Source organism: Serinus canaria, chromosome 17 (assembly GCF_022539315.1).
Source record: "Serinus canaria isolate serCan28SL12 chromosome 17, serCan2020, whole genome shotgun sequence".
Lineage (NCBI taxonomy): Eukaryota > Metazoa > Chordata > Aves > Passeriformes > Fringillidae > Serinus > Serinus canaria.
The window spans coordinates 2522411-2544291 of NC_066330.1; the positions used below are offsets into that span (position 1 = coordinate 2522411).

Here is a 21881-nt window from a genome sequence, read left to right on the forward strand (position 1 = left end):
GTAATTAACCAGCCCGGCCCTGTGTCACACGCAGGCATTTAAACCTGTTTATTGACCGAGGAGCCGTCAGAGCCATACAAAAGTGTCACTGCAGCACTTTTCATTAATGGGTGTTTGGATGGCTTTAGAATCTAAAGAGTCCGTTGTGAGTGAAACTGAGGCACCGTGCAGAAGCTGGTGTTTCCCTCAGAGATTGGCTCCTGAGGAGCCTGTGGTGTCCGTGTGTCCCTTTCCAAGGGATTTGGGTGCTGTCCCTCTCTCAGGAGCCCTCGGTGTCGGTGTTGTCGCTGCCAGAGGTGTTCTCCCAATCCGCCTCATGGTGCCGGTCTTTGGGCGCCCTCCTCATTGCTCTTTTTCTGCAAACAACACCAATCATACAACTTTCAGAAGGTGTTTTCTGCAAACAACACCAATCATACAACTTTCAGAAGGTGTTTTCTGCAAACAACACCAATCATACAACTTTCAGAAGGTGTTTTCTGCAAACAACACCAATCATACAACTTTCAGAAGGTGTTTTCTGCAAACAAGCAGCATTTCATGCTGTTAGTATGTATCAGCCCCCTTTGTGGTTAATTTTATGCCCTCCATGGATCAAGCTTGGGGGCAGGAAAAGGGAAATGCAAATATAAATAAATGGACATAGAAATACAAATCATGGATATTTCCAGGTCAGCCCTGCTTACTGCAGCCCAGACCTTCGGTAACGCTCAAAGCAGTCCTTCATCCTCCTCCTCTCCTTCTCTGCCAGCTCCTCGTTGGCCAAGCCACACTCCTTGAAATGGAAAAAAAATTAAAAATCCTAAAAACATGAATTTATTCTTGATCAGATCAGTGTCAGCACCAGGTTGCTTCTTGCATCTGCAGAGTTGAGTACCAGCAGGTTCTCTACTGTGTGTGCAGGATGGTAATGCTGCTGTTTCACACAGTTTTACTACATTTATTCCCTCAACATCTGTAATTCTGGGAGTCTGTTTTCTGCACCAACAGTAATTCTGCAGACAATTACACTGGAAAACATCCCCACCCAGAGATGAAGGGCAGAAAGTAATTAGAAGAAGATTTCATACACGGATGGAGAAATGTCCATTGTAAATGTTTTGCTGTTCAGAGCTCACACTTTTTGGAGGGTGGATCTGCACTAAGTGCTCAGAGTTTGGAAAAGCAGGAGCTGCTGACATGCTTCTCCAAGCTGGTAAATCCATCATTAATGAGAATATTAAAGATCACAAACCCCAGACAGAGTAAAGAAGAGCCCACAAAGATTCTCTTACACTTGGTGATTTTGGGGGCAGATGGTTCTCTTGAAGGCTGAGTTCCTGGTTTTGTACTTCCAGGCAATCTTCTGAAAGACAAAAAAAGCACAGCTTTAGTCAGAGTTGCCATTGCAAAGTAACTTCTCCCTCCAGCAGTTCTTCCAACTGAAGAGCTGTGATGTAACTGCACAGAATCCCCAGCAGAACTGAAACCAAGCCCAAAGCACTCAGAACTCCATCCTGTCATCAATCACAAGTCACTTCTCATTTTAACTGAGCCCTGAATCTTGCCCAGGATGGTGGGGTTCCCCACCACGCTCAAAGACAGAGCTTTCCACTTCCAGCTTCAGCAGGAGCAAAACAAACCTTTGCCAAGCAGCTCCTCTGAGGCCACTGTGAGAAATGTGTTAATCATTATTTTATCCATCATTTGTCCCTGCTCCCCAAGTTGTGAATATCATGGCACTTCACACCAGACTCTATTTCTGTAGTGGCCAGGTGTTACAATATGTATTTTTGAACTGAGCAAGGTAGAATAATAATAAAAGCCTTTTTTGATCAGTGCTGTTTAGTTTTAGTGAAAATTCTCCCATCTCAATGAATGAAAAGATAATTTAGATCTTCCAGGAGAGCAAAACAGAATGGATCATCCTCTCCAGAGCTCTACTCAGTGTTTCCCCCTTACTTTTAGCTGTCTGTGTATCTTCATCCAGATGACTGTGAAGAACAAGCTGTGGGGCAGAAAACAGAGCAAGAACATCAGAACTGTCCCTAGATAAAGGAGTATAAAACCCAGGACATGCTAGAACCAACCTCTCTCTCCCTGTTGCTCCCAGCAGACAGCCAGGAGTTACAGATTTGCTCATAGATTTCTCCTCCATGAATAGATCCTGCTTCCTTTGGCCTCATTTATACTTCTGACCTCCAGACAATGTGACAATCACTCCCTCACTGGAGTTATGAACTAAGTGAAACTCTTTACTACAGATGGTTCCAGGGTAAGACTTATTTTTGCCCGTTCTCACACAAGAGAGACAATTAAAAGCAATTAAAAAATAACTAAATTCCCTTTATTTGCTTAGACTCAACAAATCTTGCTGACTAATGCCATAACTGTGTCCTACACTTAGAACTTCAGGACACAGGGAGGATCTTTCACTGTCTTGCTCCCTCTGGACTTTTTGACTGAAATGAGCCTGGGCCATTGAAAACTGGTGATACTTGGGGAGCTGAGCACAGGTGAGGAACATGAAACCATCCCAGAAGAAAGGGAAAGGTAAACAAGGAACCCTACTCACTTCCTGGGAATCTCTGGAGGAGGAATCATCCAGGTCAGAGGTCTGAAACAAAACCACCATAAATTGATCATTCCTCATAAGCAAGGGAGGGAACATACTGGAGACTTAGAGCTCCACAAAACACAGAAATTCTACACTCCTGTCTGGACACTCAAGAAAGTACACAAGAAGCCATGTTATTAAAATATATCTAATTTCGTTCCAGAAATCTTGGCTCCCCATTTCATGAGGATGGCTCGCACCCAGTCTCTAAATAGAGTCACTCTTTGGTGCTTGAGGAACCCCTCACCACCTTTGGAAATGCTCCAAACACAAACACAGGTGGCCTGAGCTTGCATCTGTCCAGCTTTTCCATGCCTGAAACCAGGGTGGGGTGATAGACACCATCACATATTTAATTTTCTGAACTCAGCATTTGCATGGCAATGGTTTAATTAATTTTGGTGGTGGCTCAGGGAGGTGTTCACTGCCTGATGAGCTGGAGCTGCTCAGGCACCAAGGCCTGGGAACAGCCACAGTCTGACCCCATCCTCAGCTTCCCAATCCATCCAGGGGAGGAGAGCTATACCAGAGTGGGCAGCTCCAGCTGCAGTCTTTTCATCTTGGCCTCAGTGGCCAGGAGCTGGCTCTCCTTCTGGAAGAGCTGCAGCTGCATCTCGTCACATCTCTCCCCCAGCTCCCGGATCTGCTTGCGGTAGGCATCTCTCTCCACAAGGTTCTTGCAGTACTGCATGTGGAACTGCTCTCGGGACAGGAGAGCCTGTGCAGGGGGACAACACAGGGCAGTCACACAACAGCACACACAAGCTGGCACTATCTGCCCAAAAAGCAGTGAAAAGCAGTGAGGAATATTTTATCACCTGGTCTCTCTCCGAAGCCACTTCCTCCATCTGCTGCAGGACAGCTTCAATCCGTTTTTTGTACATCTGGGAGTCCTTCCTCAGAGATGTGCACTGTAGCTCCAGCACCTCTTTCTCCTCTGCAAACTGCTGAGACAAGGTCAAAAGCACCTGCCTGTGGGCAGAGCCCGAGCCAGACTGTCCCCACTCCTGCTCTGTGCCACAGATCGCTCTGGCCAGAGCTCCATGGGGTGTCTGAGCTGTCACCTGCCACACACGTAGTGCTGAAACACAGGTACTACAGCAGGAGCAGCAGGGATTGCTCCTGAGCAGCTGCTCTGCTCCACAGGCAGGACTCTGCAGGTGCTTCACCTGCCTGTCTGATCCAGAGCCTCAGCAGGGACTGGAACAGTAGCACCTACTTTGGCCTGGAGCACCTTGGCTCGGTGCAGCTCCTTGCGCAGGCTGTAAATGGTGTTCATCAGCTCCCGGCGTTCTTCCACAGTCTGGCTGCAGTCATTCTCCAGAGTTTCCTTGGAGGGGCTCTTCTCCAAGTTCTGCTCCCTGGCAACCTGCAGGACAAAGGAAGAAGTGAGACAGGGCCACCATCTAAGTCCGTATCAGTTCTCTCCCCTCAGGGCTCTTGGGCAGCAGCTGATCCCCACAATTGTCACTGCAGCATTGCTGCCCTGGCTGCCACAAATAATCCCTTGAGTCCATGCTCAACCACTCCACCAACCTGAAGAGTGTTTTCCAGCTCCTGGTTCTTGGCCAAGAGCAGCTCCTTCTCCTGCTGGATCTCCCACACCACCTCATGGCTGGGGCGCTGCTCTATGGCGTGTTTCAGCTTCATGGTGTGCTTCCTCTCCAGCTTGCAGTCATCCTCAGCCTTCATGAGGCTGTGCTTCAGCTGATCGATCTAGGAGAAGGTTCAGAGCTCAGCAGGACCAAGGAGAGAGCTCTGGCCTGCCAAACCAGTTCCCTGCTCCCCAGTTGAATACAGAGCAAGTTTCTCCCCAGCTGTTTTCCTCGAAGTTTTGTGCCCTGGGGCCAAGAGTCCTGCCTGTGTGCTAATGGGTACGTGTTCCTGTGCTGCCTTTGTGAGAGCAGCCTTGAGTGAGGGCAAGCCTGGTCATCATTCACAGCACAACTTGTAAAATTCGGGCCTGGGGGGCTGAGTTGGGGACCACAAAGACACATTCTAGAAAAGATGCTCAGTGCTTCATGCTGGACAGGAGCATCCTTGGCAAAGACGAGGTGCTCAGCCCAGCCTTGCAGGGTCAGGTGAGAAGGGGAAGCTGTGCCTGACCTCTAGCAGCAGGTCCCTGTTCTTCATGAGGGCCGCGCTCTTCTCCTCGCTCTGCTTGGCGTAGCTCAGGGCCAGGCTGTAGTTCTCGTCCTTGCACTTGCGCAGCTCCTTGCTCAGGCTGTCCCTCTCCTCCTTCATCCTCTGGGCGCGCTCCTGGTGCTTGCGGAGCAGGCTGTCCCTGACCCACATCTCCCTGAGCGTGTCCTCCTTGGAGTGCAGCCACACCGCCAGCTCCTGCGCCTTGCGCCGCTCCTCCTGCACCGCGCTCTGCAGCTTCATGATCTCGTTCATCAGCACCTGGCTCAGGCCAGACTCGCCAGCCGTGTCTGTTTGGGGGGCAGGGGTCACTCTCTGCTCTCCTGGCTGCTGCCAAGGCACACACAGAGCTCAGCTTCCCCTCTCCATGTCACTGTGGCCAACCCTGATGGCGTGTGACCAAATTATCCCCGCTGTGCCTCTCTGCCCTGTGCCTTCCTGCACCACAGAGTCACTGACACAACAGGCAGAAGGAAGAATTCATCCTTCTGCTTCCTCCTCCCCAGTCCAGCCCATGACACCAGGGCTGTTCTTCCCAGAATCCTTCCACAGCACACGTGGAGCAAGGCAGGGAATGCTCCTGACTCTGCTCAGCAGCACCAAAGGAAGAGCTGTTGTTGAGAACACAAACATTACCTATAATCATGGAGAAAACCCTGCTGGGCTCTTTGCCAGTTATTTTCTTATACAGCTGGGGATAATAAAGCTCAAGACTCTCCATAAATGCCTCAAAGCCCTTGTGTCCTGTTCGCTGAAGAATGTCCAGGAGAACACCTGAAATCATGGCAACAGGATATTCTATTCAGTTATTTCTCTCTTCACCTGTTTGTAACATTAAAAAAAAACCCAAAAACTTCACTTCCTCCACATACAAAAGTCCCTGGGATCCACTCACAGAATAAATTAGGTTGGAAAAGACCTCTGGGATCATTAAGTCTATGACTGAACCACCTTGGCAACAAGACCATGGCACTAAGAGCCACATCCAGGCTTTGTTTAAACATCTCCAAGGCGAGTGACACCAGCACCTCCCCGGGCAGCCCTTCCAGTGTCTGACTCCCCAGACTACCCCAAACCAGTGGACTGGAAACTCCCCAGAAGGATTTGAAGAGCTCCCACCTGCCTTCCGCTTGCGCATGACCAGGCTGGGGTCATTGAGCACCTGCTCCTCATCATCAGGGCTGAGCACTTTGCACTGCCGCAGGTACGGCGTGATCCGGGAGGGCTCAATCACTGAGATCAGCTTCACACGGAAGTTCTCCAGGTTATTCCAACAGATCTCATCATTATCCTCTTCCAGCATGTCAGCAGTGACAGGAATCAGTGAGCAGCGTTGTCCTGTCTGGAAATAAAACACCAAAAAAACAAAGAAGCAGCCCCTGAGGCTCTCGGAGCAGTGTGGCAGTGGTGGTGAAACCAAGGACGTCAAGACTGAGAATGCAGAAGTGTCCTAATTAGCTGTTGCCTCTGCTTTACGAGCAGCTCACTCTTCCTTCTCCACCTCTGAGCACGTGAGATCCCTGTGTTCTGTCTGACCACACAGACACCAAATCTAACACCCACAGGAGCTGACACTTTACCTCAGAGCTGTGAAATAAACTTTTATTCCCTGTTAATATCAGCCATTCTGTATCACCAACCTTCACCTCTGCAGACACAAAAGATTCCTTGATTCTCCCCCTGTGTCCTGGCTCTGAGAAAACCTGTCTTTGATGCAGCCTCCCTCTGCATTCTGACTAGAGAAAAGATAATTCCAGGTACAAAACTGGTTTGAGAAAAAAGGGGAAACTACTCAGCTATACCCTGAGACAGGAAAGGGAAGGAAAAGAAAAAGAGAGATAAATAAAAAAAGCAGAAGCCAGAATGGGTGATGGCGGAGAAGAAAAATGGTAGCGGCATCGTGAGTCAGCAGCAACACATAAGCAGTGATTTTAGAGTAATTGTGGTTTTGTTTTCTAATCTGTCCCACTGAAGGACCGGCTGGGATCCAGAAAGTTTCCTTGTGCAGTGGTCAGAAAGGCTAAAAAGAATGAAAGTCGCAGCCATAGGTGTCTGCAGCTGATTGCAGGGGACAAAACAAGCCACAAAATTAGAAGAAAGAGGCTCTTCAAAGGCTTTCCAGCTGTTAACATCTTCCACCAGGAAAACCAGTGACAGCAAGAACTCACTCTCAGTTTAGACACAGGTCTCTTCAGCTGAAAAGGGTGATTTTCATAGTGCTGCCTCTAATTTTGGATGTCCTCAAGCTTCCAGCATAATTATGACAAGAAAGGGAAAGGGAATGAAGTCCTGGCAAAGCAAGGAACATCACCCCTGTTTCCCAAATGACAGGCTGTGGCCATGGCAGCCATAAAGGAGCAGCCCAGCAAGCAGCTGGGTTGTGATAATGCCATTGTGATGATGCTGAGCATCACCAGAAGACCTGAGCCTGCCTTCCCCCCTTCCCTCAGCCCTGGAACTGAACTCAGAACTCACTCAGTGTTTTTTAAAGAAAGCCTGGAGAGCACACAGGCTCTGATGCCATGGCAGCATGACACATGTTCCCGTTAGCTTCCCACTCCCCTCTTTGTTCTGCTTTCTAAGTTTATTGAGAGTTTTTCCATCTTATCATTAGGAGTAGGGCAGAGATGCTCAGAGATTCTTCCAACCTGTGTTTCTTGCCATTAAATTAGCTTTACACTAAAAAAAGATGCAGCACCTGTGTCAGCTGTGCCCTTGCTGGAGGTAATCAGTGTGACTGTTAATTGACCAGTTTAGCCTGGGGAGGTTTTATTCTAGTGACAAATCAATTTAATCCTGAAAAAGGACAAAGCCAGCTGCTGCTTACGCAGTTTCCCCACAAATAAATGACAAGGGCATCTTTTCAGCAGCATTTGCAAAGGCCAACAATCATTTAGAGCACAGCTAACCTTTCCCACCAGTCCCTCACTGTAACAGCCTGGGCACAGCGCCCACAACTCTGCCACAGCTGAATTTCCTAGAAAACTGCTATCTATAGTGGCTTATGGAAAACAGAGTACACTGCAAGAGGAGAGCCTTCCACAATCATTCCTTTTGCTCCATAAAGCCATGACACCAAATTATGGCAACACTGGCACCCAGTGCCCCTCTGCCCCCAGCTCTGCCTGAAGAGCCCTCGTGGAAAAGCTCCAACTCCCAGCTCCCCACTACACTCAGGGGAGTTCAGTAAGTGCAGTGGAATGAAGCTTTCACAGCACTTTCCCTCTACATTTTATCAGCTTTGCCTCAGCTAACCTTGCACCTCTCTGCGAGACAGAAATTGCTGGGTTATAAATGAAGAAACAAGTTTTTTTAAAGGGATTTGTGATGTCTGTACAGGGCAGGCTGTGGAAGAATCAAGGAAGAATCCTAATTCAATCCTGCAGTTTTAGGCACATGAATATTCATTTCCCCTATTTTCCCTGGTTTTCATGCAGCCTGAAAACTTCATTTTTCTCATTAGCAATCACTCTCATACACACGTTATTAAAAGCACTATTTACCAGGGAAAAAAAACCACACAGAACACATCAGTAATTTTTAAGTGAGAAAAATAAAACATCTGTATTTCAACAAATACTTAAGAGTCATTTTGATACAAAATTAATCTGCTGCTTATTCAGTCAGTTACCAAGCGAAGCCACTGTCACAGCACTAAAAACCACCCAATTAACATATTCTGAACATGGATAAGCATTCACATAAACAACACAAGAAGGAAATAAATAACCACCATTGCTTGTTTCCCCACATTTCCACCAATATTCCCCCTCAGAATCTACGGCAGGTGGGAGTTTCAAAGAGCAGGAGTCTGTGCCTGAAAGATTTCCCTCCAGCCAGTTTCTTCATTTTTAAACTTTCCCTACAGATGCATATTTTGTTGAGGGATGGGAAAATCAATCCAGCATTTTCCTCTTCCCCAGGTCCATCCAGTCAGCATTGGAAGTGCTAAAGGTGAACAGTGCAAAGATTATCTCCTCCTGCCAGGCAGGAAGGCAGAGCTCATTCCAGTGACCCCTGTAACAAAGCACAAACAGCTCCCATCAGTCACACATTTCTACAGGGAACTTGCCCTTTTGGAGTTCCTAAAATGAATTTTCAGGGAAAAAAAAATCTCCAACCAGTCTCATCTGACCACCATGTGAATCAAACACTGCTCATGTTCACTCCATCCAGTGCACCAAAAGCCTCAGGAGGTATCAGGACATCACCCATTTGTACCCTGCAGAAGGTGACCTGTTAGAACTGCACAGAAATGAAGCCAAATAGGGCAAACATACCCCAAACCCCACCAAGTTGCTCAAAGATGAAGTATTAAAGAAAAACTCCACTTTCAAGCCTGTACAATGCTACCAACTAGGTGCATACTAAGTAGGGTTCAGGGCATGAACTAAAAGGCTGCCAAATGTTTGAATTGCATGAATTTATATATAATTTTATTGTAGAGACATCAATTTCCCTCTCCCCAAAGTATTATCAGCCTTAGGCTGTGCTTGTTGGTGGCTGCAGAACTCTGTGTCCTCGGGAACAAGAGCAGAGATCATTTCAGTCCTTTCCTGGGGTCATGAGTCACTGTCTGAGCTGAACCACAGACAAATGTGGCTCAGCTTCTCAGCAAGATGTACAAACCACTGAGGAGCTACTAACACATCTCCTTCTCATGTCCTCCTCTTTCTCTTCCTGAAGCGGGCACTTCTCCTGCTTTGGGGAGCTCTGGCATCAGTCACATAAGTGCAGGAGCCCAAAGCAGACTGAGCAGGGCTCTCCTCAGCCCCCATGCCCTGCAACAGAAGCAGGAGATGATCAACACCAGAGAATTACCAACAACCCCTTCCTGATTTAGGGAGCTCAGCAAGAGTTCTACAACAACCTTTCCTGATGCATGGGACAAGATTCCATTACCAGTGTCAGAGAAGGCACAAAACATCAGTTTACAGAGTGGAAACAAAGGCCTGACTTCAAAAAGCCAAGAGCAGATTATAAACAGAAAGGGGAAGGGAGCTTTGATACTCAATTCTGTGAACTGTCATGGCAAGTTTAAGGTGCTACATAAACCATGGGATTTCATCCTCCCAGCTGAGCTGCAGAGCTTTTCATCTGTAGAACTGTTTATTCAAAAGGACCAAATTTCTGCTACACTGAAGAACAGTGGGGGCTTCCCCCTGGATTCCAGTGCAGTATTTACCTGGCAGTAATTTTCTGCTTTTAGCCCCTGGAATCTGTTTTACCTGATTTAGTAACTCAGCAGCTTTGTCTCCAGGCTCATCCCCAAGTCTCCAGTCCTCCTTTACTTTTGTTAATTCATTCCCACAGCTCTCTTCCTCAAACATTTTGTTCACACTCAGCCACTCCTCGTCATCACTCTCCTCAAGTTCCTGCCCCATGCCTGACACAGTTGTTGTCACTCTGGGAGGAGACAGAGTTGCCAGGACAGCTGGGAGTGTGAAGGCTGCCAGGAATCTTGCTTTCAGCAGGAGGTAAGCAGGGTTATCACCCAGTTTCTGCTGCACCAGTTCTCCAATAGCATGGAAAACATCCCCAGTGCCCCCATCCCCGCTGGCCTCAGAGGGCAGGAGAGAGGCTGCTTGCTCCTCCAGAGCTGTTTTCTGCAGAAGGAGCCTTGAGAGGGTTTTTATGCTGCAGAGGAAAGGTGGCAGATAAGGCAGCCTGGTCTGCAGTGGTGGCACCTGAACCCCTTGTTTCCCACTCAGCCACTCCTTCACCAGCCCCTGGTCCTCCAGGGAGATCAGGCTGAAGTCAAGGACGTTCTTCTGAGCATGGGAGGTGCTTGGCTGGGGGGGGACGTCAGCAGTCGGTGGTTTGGAGGCAATGGGTCTGTTCCTCCGTGCCTGGGCACCAGAGCAGGCAGAGCTCCCTGGGACACTGCTGTGAGGAACTGCAGCTCCTGGCCAGAGCTCAGCCCCTCTCCTGATGCTGCCTGGGCTGGAGGATGATCCGTTTGTTGTGATGGAGTCACTGCTCCTGCCCAAGTTGGTGAGACTGGGCACAGGCTGAGAGTCAGAGCCCTGAGTGCTGGCAGGGAGCTGTGTCTGGGGCAGCAGCATGGCACACAGGGCTGGGCTGGCAGCTGGAGGGACAGCTGGAGCTGCAGAGGAGTCTGGAGCTGTGGAGGAGCCATCTGAACATGCAGGGGTTACAGCAGAAACGCTGGATGTGGTGCATCCAGCACTCACTGGAGTCTGGCCAGCTGCCCTTCCCAAAGGAACTCCTGCTAGCTGGGAACTTGGCCCTTTTGTCTCTGCACTCCTGAGGTGAGGAGGTGGATTTGCTTCAGCTGGTACAGGAGTCCCTCCAAAAGCAGAGACATTGCCATTGGAAGTCACAGCTGTCTGACCCTGGCTTCCCCCAGGAGCAGCTGGCATTCCCTGGGGAACACCCACCACAGTCTGCACAGTGCTGGGGAGCAGACCCTGGGGGGTTACAACCCACTTGAAGGGCAGGATGCTGCTGGAAATCACAGGAGAAGCAGCTTGTGGAGTGACAAGAGCAGGCAGCAGGCTGACTGGCCCCTGCTGAGGCCCGTTACTCTTCAGCTCACAGGTGACTGGTGTGGAAAGGGACAATTTATTGGTGCCAGACTCCAGGCCAAGAGCCACCACTGTGATCTGGGGAGGCACACAAGCCTGGTTTTGCAACACTGCTGAAGCTGAGCTACTGGCTGTGACCTGACCATTGCATCCTCCCTGGTCTGGGGCCTTCTCTGCTGCAGCTGGACTCACACCTGGAGAAACCCTTCCTTCAGGGCTGCTTTTCAGAGCTTCTTTTTTTAGTTCCTTACTTGACTGTAGGTCTGTCCCTTGTGAGCAGCCAGGGCTCTCCCCAGTTTCTGGCACTGCTGAGGAATGGTTTTCAGGCACAGGAGCAGAAGCAGAACCTGCTGCAGAAGTCCTTGTGGGCACTGCTGAACCCTGTACTTGGCTGTCTGTCCCAGCAGCTGCTGCAGGTGTGCTCCCTGCTTGTGCAGAGGGAATGATTTGCTGTGCTGGGTGCTGGATTATCAAAGGCCCTGAAAGCAGCACCTGTGGGGCAACCAGCACTGTCCTCTGCATGGCTGCCCTGGCCTGGAACTCCCTCCAACGCTTCTCTTGCAGCAATTCTGAGACAGTTTTTGGCTTGTGCCTTTGGCTCTGGGCTGGGGGAGCTCCTGGCACAGCTGGGGCCCAGCTCTCCAAGGCCCCAGAGGGGCTGGCCCATGCTCTCGAGGCAGAAGGTCTCCTGACAGCACTCTTTGGGATGCCCTGTTGGGAATTCCTCTGAGAACAAGCTTGGGATGAGTTGCCTGCAGAGAATAAAATGACAATGAATGAACAGTATTTCCAGAAGCCATTTCTCATGAAACATTCTCACAAAATTCCTGTTTGTGAGAATTCCTACAACACTACAGTCCTGATTTAATCAAGCCACGTCCCAACAACTGAACAAGGGGTGACTGCCCCCAGAAATCAGACATGGGCCAGGAATGCACCCTAACACCCCACTGAACTGGTCCAGAGCCACTGGTTCCCCAGCCCTCTGGGGTTTTTTCCAGTCCTTACCAAAAGGGAACATGCTTAAAGATCCATGAGCTAGCAAAAATGAGCAAGACAATGCAGGTCTGTCCCCCAAAGTTCTCCTTCAGTTAAATTGGTTATTAATGTAACAGTGATGAATTATGTGAAAGTTCTTGCATATCACAAAAATAAATGTTCTGGTAGGTACCTGAAGAAGTCTCTGTATTTTGGGAAGCCTGTAAAAAAAAAGTATATTAAATTATACTTCTGATAGATGTAAAGATGATTAAAACAGCACAGATGTGAATCAAACCCACATCTGCCACCTCCTGAACAAATGGCCATACAGCCAGCATTTTATTCTGCCTCTGAACCAAAACAAACTGCTCACACACATATAAACTGTGTGGCCACACAATTAAAGTGCTTATTTTAGTCAAGATTTCAGTGGGAAAAGCTTAAAACCACCATACCTGCTGAGGGCTCCTTGCATTAGCCTTAAGCAGCCCCAGCTGCCTCTCCTTAATAATCTTCATACAGCCCTTGGTATCAATCTGGAGGAGCTGCAAGGTGAGAGCTTCATTAACATCCAAATGAGAACAAAAATGTATTGGTGGGTCAGTGACAAAGCAAGACAGATGGGACATGCTTCACGTGCAAGATTTGGGGATATTTTACACTTACAGAAAAAGCCCTGGCTGGATCAAGCTTTGGATGCAGGACTTATTTAAGAAACTTCATATGAAAACCATGAGCTAAGATTAGTCCAATAATTAGATGATTTGTTTAAGAAACAAAGTTAAACCATTTATTTAAGCCTCAAATACTGCAAAAGAAAGTTTGAAAGCAGGTAATGCTATTAAGACAGTAAAACTTACCTGAATGAGCAGTGCAAACAGGGGAGTGCTGGTGAGATTAACTGACTTAACCTTCTCATGAATAGCAGCAGCTGGGAAGAAATCCAACATCAAAATCAGCTGGGAAATCCCTCAGAAGACATCAGAAAGTAGGGACAGAGGTAGGGTGGGTCCCCAGTACCTTTTGTGTGGTGGAAAGCCATCCTGCCAGCCCGCAGGGTGCGGGGCATGAGCACATTGCCCACCCAAGGAGTCACGGCCATCAGCAGCCTCCTGTCCAGGTTCAGCCTCCTCCAGTGCTCCCTGTTCCAGCGCCAGGCTCTCCTGGGCAGCTCCTGCAGCCCCTGGGCATCCTGGCCAACAGCTGCACCCCCTCCAGGGGGCTCGGCTAAAAGCCAGGCAGGAAGTCCCAGCATCTTTAATTGCATGAAAAATAAACAATTAAGAGTTCCCATTAGGAAGGTTCTGCCATTAGTCCCAGGACAAACCATTCACAGGGCAGTCAGGACAAAAAACTGTGAGCTTTTCCTCTTGGGATTACAGTGCAAGATCTGAGATTCTATAAAAATAAATTCCTACTAAGCACAGCCTGGCAGTGCTCACATCACAAGAGCAGACAAGACACAAGAGGCACTCACCAGTTTCCTGTGGTAGCTCGTGTTCTTCTTTAATATTGTCCTCACATCCTCCAGGCTAACCCTCAGCACGTGTTTCCCACACTGGGCAGCCTGAAGATGAAAGAACACAAAAAAATACAGAAGGGAAAGCCCCTCAAAGAAAATGATTTGCGCTGGATATGCACAGCAGGTAAAAGTTCTCAACATTCCTGCTGTTGGAGGTATCTTATTAAATGAAATCAACTCTGAAGACCTTCATTTTTAATCCTTGTGCATCATCACAACATCATTTCTGTGAAATGCCTATTTCACAGAAGTTTTTGTCTGAGGAATCTACCAAAAACCCAAAAACCAGAATGTACTGGATAATTATCTTCACATTTTTTGACTTAACACCACAAGGGAATGAACAGCAAGATGTTATCTGCTCATCACAGCCTGCCCTTACTGCAGCAGCTGCACTTTTCTTAACTTATGATCCAAACTCCCAGCCCAGCTCACCTTGGCCATCACTTCTGCTGGATTCTTCACCAGCACATCTGTGGAATGGGCATCTGCAAAGCCCCTCAGCACAGTGTTCAGCTCAGATGATTTATCAGCAGCTCTGTCTCCATCAGCCCCTGCCCTGGCAGCAGCGAGGAGGGATTGGATCTCGTATCTCTCTCTGGCTGTCTCCTGTGTGTCTGTCCCTGTTGGGATCCACAGGTCAATGCTGGGGACTGCAAACTCCTCCTTTCTTGTGGTCACCTTCCCCTCCTCTGAGCTGTCTGCCAGCTCCAGCTCCATGTCCTCCTCACTGCTGCTCTCTGAGGGGCTGGAGCTCTCCTCAGCGTGGCGCCGTTTGCTTGTCCCAGATCTTTTCTTCTTGATCAAAACAAGCACACACAAGTTTTAGTCAGTGTTCACCCCTGGCTTTCAGCTCTCTCAGATCAGGAAGTTTCCTTTTCCAAAGGAAATAAGATTTTGCAAACAAAATCATCTTTAATATGGTCTTAAGCAGTCAGAATTTCTTGAGTGCCTGGGAGCAGAACTGGCAACTCACGAGATACAGACATGAAAACCTACATGCATCCCATTCTTACAGGCATTTCAAGGCAAGAAAGGATTCTGGATAATACACAAACATATAGCAAATTAACTCCAGCCCTTCAGAACAAAGGCTGCTTTACCCACCAAAAAATTAAACTCTGAAATCCACAACAAAAACCTTGATTGTGTGAAATCAGTGTCAATTTTTTTATTGATTTCACTGGATTCCACTTTTAGTTTAGAGAAACTTAATTCAAGAGCTGGGGCTGTGACACAGCAGGATTCCCACAATACCTTAGAGCCAATCATGAGTGCCCACTTGCTCAGGCATTGGGCACCAGTCCGGTGGGGCAGCTCTGAAGCTATTTTACTCCAGCGACCTGAAAAGGATGCAGAGGATGCAGAACATTTTTATCTGTGCCACAAACTGAGCAACAGGCCTTTCACTGCAGCCATTACACACATGTTATACATTTCCCTGGATAAGAGACAGAGTTACTGCATGAATGGATCTCAAACCCTTTATACCCACAACACACAATACAGAGAAGTTGCAATCATCAGCACAAAGCAGAGCCTGCAGGGCTTACAATGAAAGAAGAGAAAACCTCAATGACACCTCTAAAGATTAAACCACAGAAACACCTACCCAGGCCATGCTTTTGAACCAGTTCAATCAGCTGCTCCTCTTCCTCCAAGCTCCACTTGCCTTTCTTTACATCCCAGTGCAATGCTTTTAAATACCTTCCAAATGAAAACATTACAGTCAGGAACATTCAATGCTGCTTGTAAAAAATCAGACCATCCCTGCACTCCAAGGCTGAACAAACCCAGCATTCCCAGTCAGAGCTCTCCCTTGTGGAGGGGCTGGTCCCTGAACTCACCGGTCCCGGCACTGGGCGTCGCTCCTGCCCGGCACCTCCCTCCGGATTTTGTACCAGTCCTTCCCCCTGTGCTTCTTAACTGCAGCCATCAGCATCTGTGTGCAGGCAGAGCAAGAGCTGAAATCCTCATCAGGATCAGCCCTGAGACAGCAGCAGTTCTGATTGTTTCCTGTGCAAATCTCTGGACTAAACTGTTTAGGAGCTTCTAAGCGCTCTTGAGCTGTGGAGTGCCCACCTTGGTCTGGCTCACACTCCTCAAGCTCAGATCAACAGCCATGCCACTCCTCAGCAGCCCAACATTCCCACCCTGCAATTCCAGGCCCAGAGAATGGAGCTTACAGCATCTTCCTCTGGTGTCCAGGGTCCTTTCTTCAAGCTGGGGTCCACACTCTTCGTCCAGCGGTAAATCAGCTGAGCAGAATCTCTTCCTTCCATGTAATAAGCAACTGGAAATGAAAAGGTTTATTTAGCTCTGCTGTAATTAATGCTTCTTCCTTTGTCTGGTCAACAGCTGCAAGCAGGGATTGCCATAAGCAGCACTTTAATCTCTTAAAAAATGGTGCTCTGCCAGTTCAGCCAAGTATGGATAAAGATTCCCAGAGATATGAAGTTCTTGGTGATATAATGAAACAGGAAAGGCAGAGATGACCAAGGAAAAGAGAATGGGAGAGTGAAGCACTCCAGGTGAATGAAAGGTTTGTCACTTTTGGGCCACTTACTTTTCTTGTATGGGATATGGCTTCCCACTCTCATCTCTTGAACAAGCTCTAAAAGCATCTGATCCTCATCCTTGGTCCATTCTTTCCTTTTTAAATCTTTGTTATAGAGTTGGAATTTTTGCAAGCACTGGAAAGGTGTCCTGTTTGTCTTAATACAGGCAAAACAGAGAGAAGCAGGTAATTAGTTATTTATGAGGATAAAAAGCAAAAGGGAAAAGCTAAAATACCAAACCTTTTTGGGACTGTTCTTGGACACTCCTCAGAAAGCATTAATTAACACTGAATTAGTATTAACATTGTTTTTTAAACCTGACAAGAGGCAAAGTGAAGCCAGAGTGAACCAAGCTGCCAGCTCAGACTTACCCCCAGCTCCTGGGCAATGCTCTGCCAGTCCAGGTAGCCGTGCTCAGCAGCAATCTGCTTCAGCCTCTCCAGCTCCTCCTCAGTCCATTCCTCTTTGTTGATGCTTGGATGTTCCCAGTTTTGCCAAAACCTCCTCAGTTCTTCTGAGCTACGCTGTCCATCAAACTAAAAAAACAACAAAAATATGTTTAGTCTCATAGCTGGGGTTAAGACACCTGGACAAACAGGAAAATCAATATTTTGCATTCCAAGTATGTCTTACTGCCAAGATTTCCAGCATTAAATCACCAAATTTAATAAGTCGAGATCACTTAACAGTTGGAGAAATGCAAGATGGAAACATTGGATGCAAACCAGATCAGGGATTTTCAAAAGGACCCAGACATCAGAAGCAATAAAACAGCTGATCCCCCAACTCACATGGATGTTTGAAATTTTGTCCCAGTCATGCTCATCGAATCTGTCTCCTATTAAGACACTTTCTGGGAGTTGGCTAAAGCAGAAGGTACAAAGAAGAAGAAAGAATCTTATTAAATGGTTAATTAAACACTTTGTCTTCTTGATCCTGCCTCATCTCAATCCTCCCAGCTGTTCCTGACTTCCCCAAAAACTGAACACTCAAGAGAAACAATTAATGCCATATCCAAACATGTTGCTCTAGGTTTGTTCATGAGCAAAAGCTCAAAAATATGAAAAAAAATCAGAGCTCTGCTCTTTGTTGCTAAAGAACCACTTAAAGCAGCACCTCTCCACTGGGTGCAGGCAATTCGTGTATCAAGACCCAAACACATTTCTTAGTAAAGAACTCTGGATATGAGAGAGCTGCAGAGCCACAACAGCACCTGATTTTTTACAACCCAACACCAAATCCCATCTAGAAGCAGAAAGAGGGGAACTTTTAGAGCTAAATTCTAAGACATTTCATTTTTCACCAAGAACACAGAAAGACTTCTTACTTAATTGCCTCTATTTCTTGCTCCAAGTCTTTGATTTGCTTTTCCAAGGTCTCTTTTTCTGTTTCAGACTTGATTTTCTCCAGTTTCTGATTCCAATAATCCAGCCTGTTCAAAGACATTTTTATCACTACTTAAGAGGACAGATGGGAATGAGGTCAAAGGCATCAGAAGATCACAGCAGTGACACTTTCCCCATCAGTTCCATTCCTCCCTTCAGGTTTATTTCCACACAAAACTGTTCTCCCAGCTTTTCCCACAAGGCACACTCAGCACCATATTTTTGCCCCTTCAATGCAAACCCTGACCCAGAGCAGGTTTCAGATAAACCATTTTGGTGTTTATACAGAGAACCAATGGTTGCTGCAGCAGCCATAAGAACTGTGCCAGCTCCAGCACAGAAATCCCTTGCTGGACACACCATCAGGCCTCACCACACATCACAGTTTCAGCTCCAAGCCCTGCAAAGTATTTTAAGTTACACCACAGTGCCAAGGGGAAAAAATAGCTGTAAAATCCCACAAACACAAGCAATTAACACAGGAGCTTGCTGGAGGGAGGGGAAATCTGCACCTGTCCCTTCTCCTTTGCCATGCAATGCTCTCAGCAGGAGAAGAGGGGATTTTGGGGCAGAACTCACTTGAGCAGCTTTGGCTGGAGCAGGCGCTGCAGGCGGTCGCTCACCACGGATCTCTGCAGCAGAGTCTTCTCTGCAGCTCTCCCTAAACCAGACAGGGAGCACAGCCAGACATCAGAGCAGAACCACTGCCAGGAGACACCCATTGCCCCCAGGGAATGCCCTGCAGCTCTGCAGTGAGAGCTCCCTGCATGAATCACCACTGTGGTGTCAGAGCTGGGCAAGGCACAGCCTCTGGCTCAGTTTGACTGGGATGCCCAAAGGGACCCCAATAAAGGAATCACCCTGTGAGCATCTGGAGCTGCAGGTGTCCCTTCAACTTCCCTCATCTGGGGACTTGCAGCACCTTAGTTGGTTTAGGAGGGCTCACAGGAGCTGATCAGCAGAACAAATGGAAAAGGAGTCATTGATGACTCACTGAAACAATTTACAGAGCACCTCATTCCCTTCTAAGGACTTTTTGGGAGTCAGGCAGAGGTGCTGATGTTTAACTGCAAACAGGAACACACACACACAAACAGCATGAATATATACATCTGCTATATGAATATATACATGTTACAGCTCTTCTGGAGCACTGAACAGCACCCAGACTTACTTACACTTGGCTGAATGCAGCTGTTCAAAGGATTTTATGCCCTGAGCTGCCTTTTCCTTGGCCTCTTCATTGGAAGGAGGGCCCTAGTGAGGATTAGAAGGGTTAGATACACTCAGAGTCAGACAAAATTACTGTTTCTTCTTAAAACTCCAGCATGAACTGCTATAGCAATAACTGGGAACTCAAACTTGTGCAGACTGTCACGCTCACACTGCTTAGCTACCTTTGTTGGCAAGAGCTCACAGGTACATCATTTAATTAAATAGAAATATTACCAGTAATTGCTTGGATATATTGATATATGGATGATGATAGTTGACATCTTAGCTACCATAAAAAGCCAAGATCTCCTTTTGCTGATGGCCTCTTAAAAACACATGAAAAAAAGTACTACTGATTGTTCCAGAAAATATCAAAAATACAGAAAATATCAGAAACTGAGAAAACTCAGTTTCACAGACAATCAGATTTCAGTGAGGGCTTTAAACAGCAGCATGGAACTGGGTCATGGAAATGAAGACAATTAAAGTTAAGTTAAACCCAAAAACATTCAAGCCCCTGGTGGCTGCAATTCCTCTCCTCAGACCTCCCAGGGCTGAACAAACATTTCCAAAAGAGGGAGAGTGACAAGTGAGAGGGAAAAGGTTTCAGGCTGAGGAGTGACAATCAGTTACACACCTGAAATGAGAACAGTTCAAACATATTACAAGGTACAACCACCACTGAAGACACAGCAGGCTGGAAGCTGCTTCTGTTTACTTACAATTCCTGTTGTTTTATCCTTAAAGTATGGCTTCATAAAATGACCCAAAAACACATTTGTTCGTAGTTTTCTGCCATCTCTTGCCTTGGTTGTTTTTGAACCATCAAGCTCACCCGTGATTTCCTTCTGCAATACAAGAATGATTTGAACAGCATCAGTGTCTCCTCCAAAGTGCTGATTTCAGAGAGCTGAGCCCTCACAAAGACCCCAGGCAGGGCTCAAACCTGCAGCACCAGATTCAAAACCAGTGCAGGGGTCAAAGGCAGGATTTGGAACTTGCTGAGTTTGCACAGTGCAGATGATTTAAAAGCTTAATAAAATATTAACTTGCCACAAGAAGCTAAAATATAAGCTGTAAAATGCCCATTTTTAATTGTAAGAAAGCATGGAATCATCAGTTAAATAAACCACCTCAGTCCTGGGCTAGAGGGGAAGGAAGGATGACAAATGGCAGCCCAGAAAGCCCAGAAATGAACATTTCACTGCTGCTGTGCTCACCTGCTGTGCTCTGTTCTGTGCAATGAGCAGCTCCACCTCCTCAATCTTTTCCTTGATAACATCCTGGTACACATGGTTCATCTGCAGGCAGGTTTCTGGATCCTGGGGCAGGCTTTCAATATCATCATCATCATCACTGCTGTCGTCTTCCTCTTCCACTTCCACTTCCTGGAGGCAGAGAAGGCATTTAGGGAGAAAAGAGACAAAAGCAGCTGTTTGAAAAGCAGGTCTGTAACAATCAGTGCTGAAACTCAGCCCTTCCTCAGCTAAAGGTGCTGTGTGCCCACAGCCTGTGGGGGCTGCAGGAAGGCCTCTGAGCCTGGATAACAAAGTGTTGGGCAGGAACACCCCAAATCCAGGTTTTACTGAGCACAAAGCCAAGGCAACTGCCTGGATTTTCCCAGAGCAGGGTGAGGTTTCCCTTCAAAACTGGAAATATATACTAAAAGAAAAAAACAATTACCATTTCAGCATAAGAATCTTCATCGTCATCATCTTCATCATCACCATCTGTTAGACAAACAAAACACAAAAATGCTGATTGCAGTGGGATAAAAGGAAACTTTAAACTCAAATATTTCCAATTAAAGCACAGAGGAAAAAGCACCAGAGAGATCTCAGACATGTCCATCAGTGGGTTTGGATACGGACAATGTCGACATATGAAAGTGCATTGTCACAGTCCCTTTGTGCTTTTTTTGTTTGTTGTTGTTCTGCAGAAGGTAAAAACGAGCAGCTCGGGGTAAGCACAGCAAAGCTGAACGGTGCTGCTGCACACGAGCGGCCCCCGGGTGACAGCCAAGTGACAACTCCAAACCAGGACAGCACAATCTTGGCACCAGCAGCCCTGGGCAGGACCGGGTGCGGCACAGGCTGCGGGCGGGGTCCCGGAGCCGCAGGGCCCGCAGGACCGGGGCTGCAGCCGCTCGGACAGCGCCGCCCCCGCCGGCACCGACCCCTCCGGGCTCCGCGCACCGAGCCGGGCACGCTGCGGCTCTCAGCGCTGGGTGAGCCCGCCTGGGCCCCGCCCTTTCACTGCTGCCGGTGCCTAGGGCAGAGGGAACGCGCAAAGCGCCGGTACCGGCGGAGCGCCCCGAGCCCCCCGGAACCGTACCGGAGCTGAGGCTGGAGTCGGACAGGGCCAGCTGGATGTCGGCCCCGCCGGGCTGCAGGCTGCGCTCCAGCTGCTCGATCTCGCGGCGGATCTTCTCCCGCTCCGCATCGAGGTCCAGGCCCTGAGGGGAGCGCAGGGGCCCGGCCGGGCCCGGCCCGCGGGACATGGCGGCACCGCCGCTCCCGGGGCTGCGCGGGCCCCGCCCCTGCCCCGCCCCCCGCTCCGCCAATCGCTGCTGCGAGCGCGGGTCAGCTGACCCACCACGTGACATTGCGCATCCAATCGGGACGGGGGCCGGCACACGTGCACGGCCAGGGGGCGGCCCCGGGATCCGCAGAGATCGGCCCGGGCTGGGCCCGGAACGGAACCGCGGTATCGGGACACGGCCTTCAATGGCACCGGGACACGGGGACACGACCTTCAATGGCACCGGGACACGGGGACTGGCGGCCGACCCACGGGCCTTTCCTCCTCCGCAGCCAGAGCCGCAGGCAAACCCGCGGTGCTCGCCGAGCGCAGCCTGGGGGATGGCGGGTGCCCGGAGAGGAGGGGCCGCGCTCCCGGCCCCGCAGGAACGGCGCTGCGGGCTGGTCCCTTCCC

General features: G+C 48.5%; 2 protein-coding genes across 4 annotated transcripts; both read right to left on the reverse strand.

Annotated features, from left to right (window-relative positions):
* Positions 1–46: 46 nt before the first annotated feature.
* CARD9 (caspase recruitment domain family member 9) lies at positions 47–7170 on the reverse strand. Of its 2 annotated transcripts, XM_018917623.3 has the most exons (13): positions 6379–7170; positions 5858–6080; positions 5375–5512; positions 4703–5028; positions 4133–4312; positions 3816–3965; positions 3415–3543; positions 3123–3314; positions 2555–2596; positions 1942–1987; positions 1275–1345; positions 699–775; positions 47–356 (listed from the first exon to the last, which is right to left on the reverse strand). In XM_018917623.3, the coding sequence occupies exons 2-13, from the start codon at positions 6039–6041 to the stop codon at positions 260–262; spliced, it is 1632 nt and encodes a 543-aa protein (XP_018773168.1). In that variant the 5' UTR covers positions 6042–6080; positions 6379–7170; the 3' UTR covers positions 47–259. The 2 variants fall into 2 exon arrangements, with proteins under 2 accessions (XP_018773168.1, XP_018773169.1); XM_018917624.3 differs by lacking the exon at positions 6379–7170 and having other exon boundaries at positions 49–356; positions 3415–3540; positions 5858–6370.
* A 1102-nt stretch (positions 7171–8272) lies between these two features.
* SNAPC4 (small nuclear RNA activating complex polypeptide 4) lies at positions 8273–21827 on the reverse strand. 2 transcript variants are annotated; one of them, XM_050981017.1, is made up of 23 exons: positions 21282–21827; positions 20631–20677; positions 20168–20335; positions 19670–19795; positions 18911–18989; positions 18312–18393; positions 17675–17779; positions 17139–17211; positions 16719–16883; positions 16356–16503; positions 15976–16082; positions 15637–15731; positions 15402–15496; positions 15047–15132; positions 14225–14584; positions 13745–13834; positions 13288–13522; positions 13128–13198; positions 12723–12812; positions 12458–12485; positions 9967–12038; positions 9386–9519; positions 8273–8755 (listed from the first exon to the last, which is right to left on the reverse strand). In XM_050981017.1, exons 1-22 carry the CDS (start codon positions 21550–21552, stop codon positions 9397–9399), a joined length of 4716 nt encoding a protein of 1571 aa, XP_050836974.1. In that variant the 5' UTR covers positions 21553–21827; the 3' UTR covers positions 8273–8755; positions 9386–9396. The 2 variants fall into 2 exon arrangements, with proteins under 2 accessions (XP_050836974.1, XP_050836973.1); XM_050981016.1 differs by having other exon boundaries at positions 14225–14587.
* Positions 21828–21881: the final 54 nt, after the last annotated feature.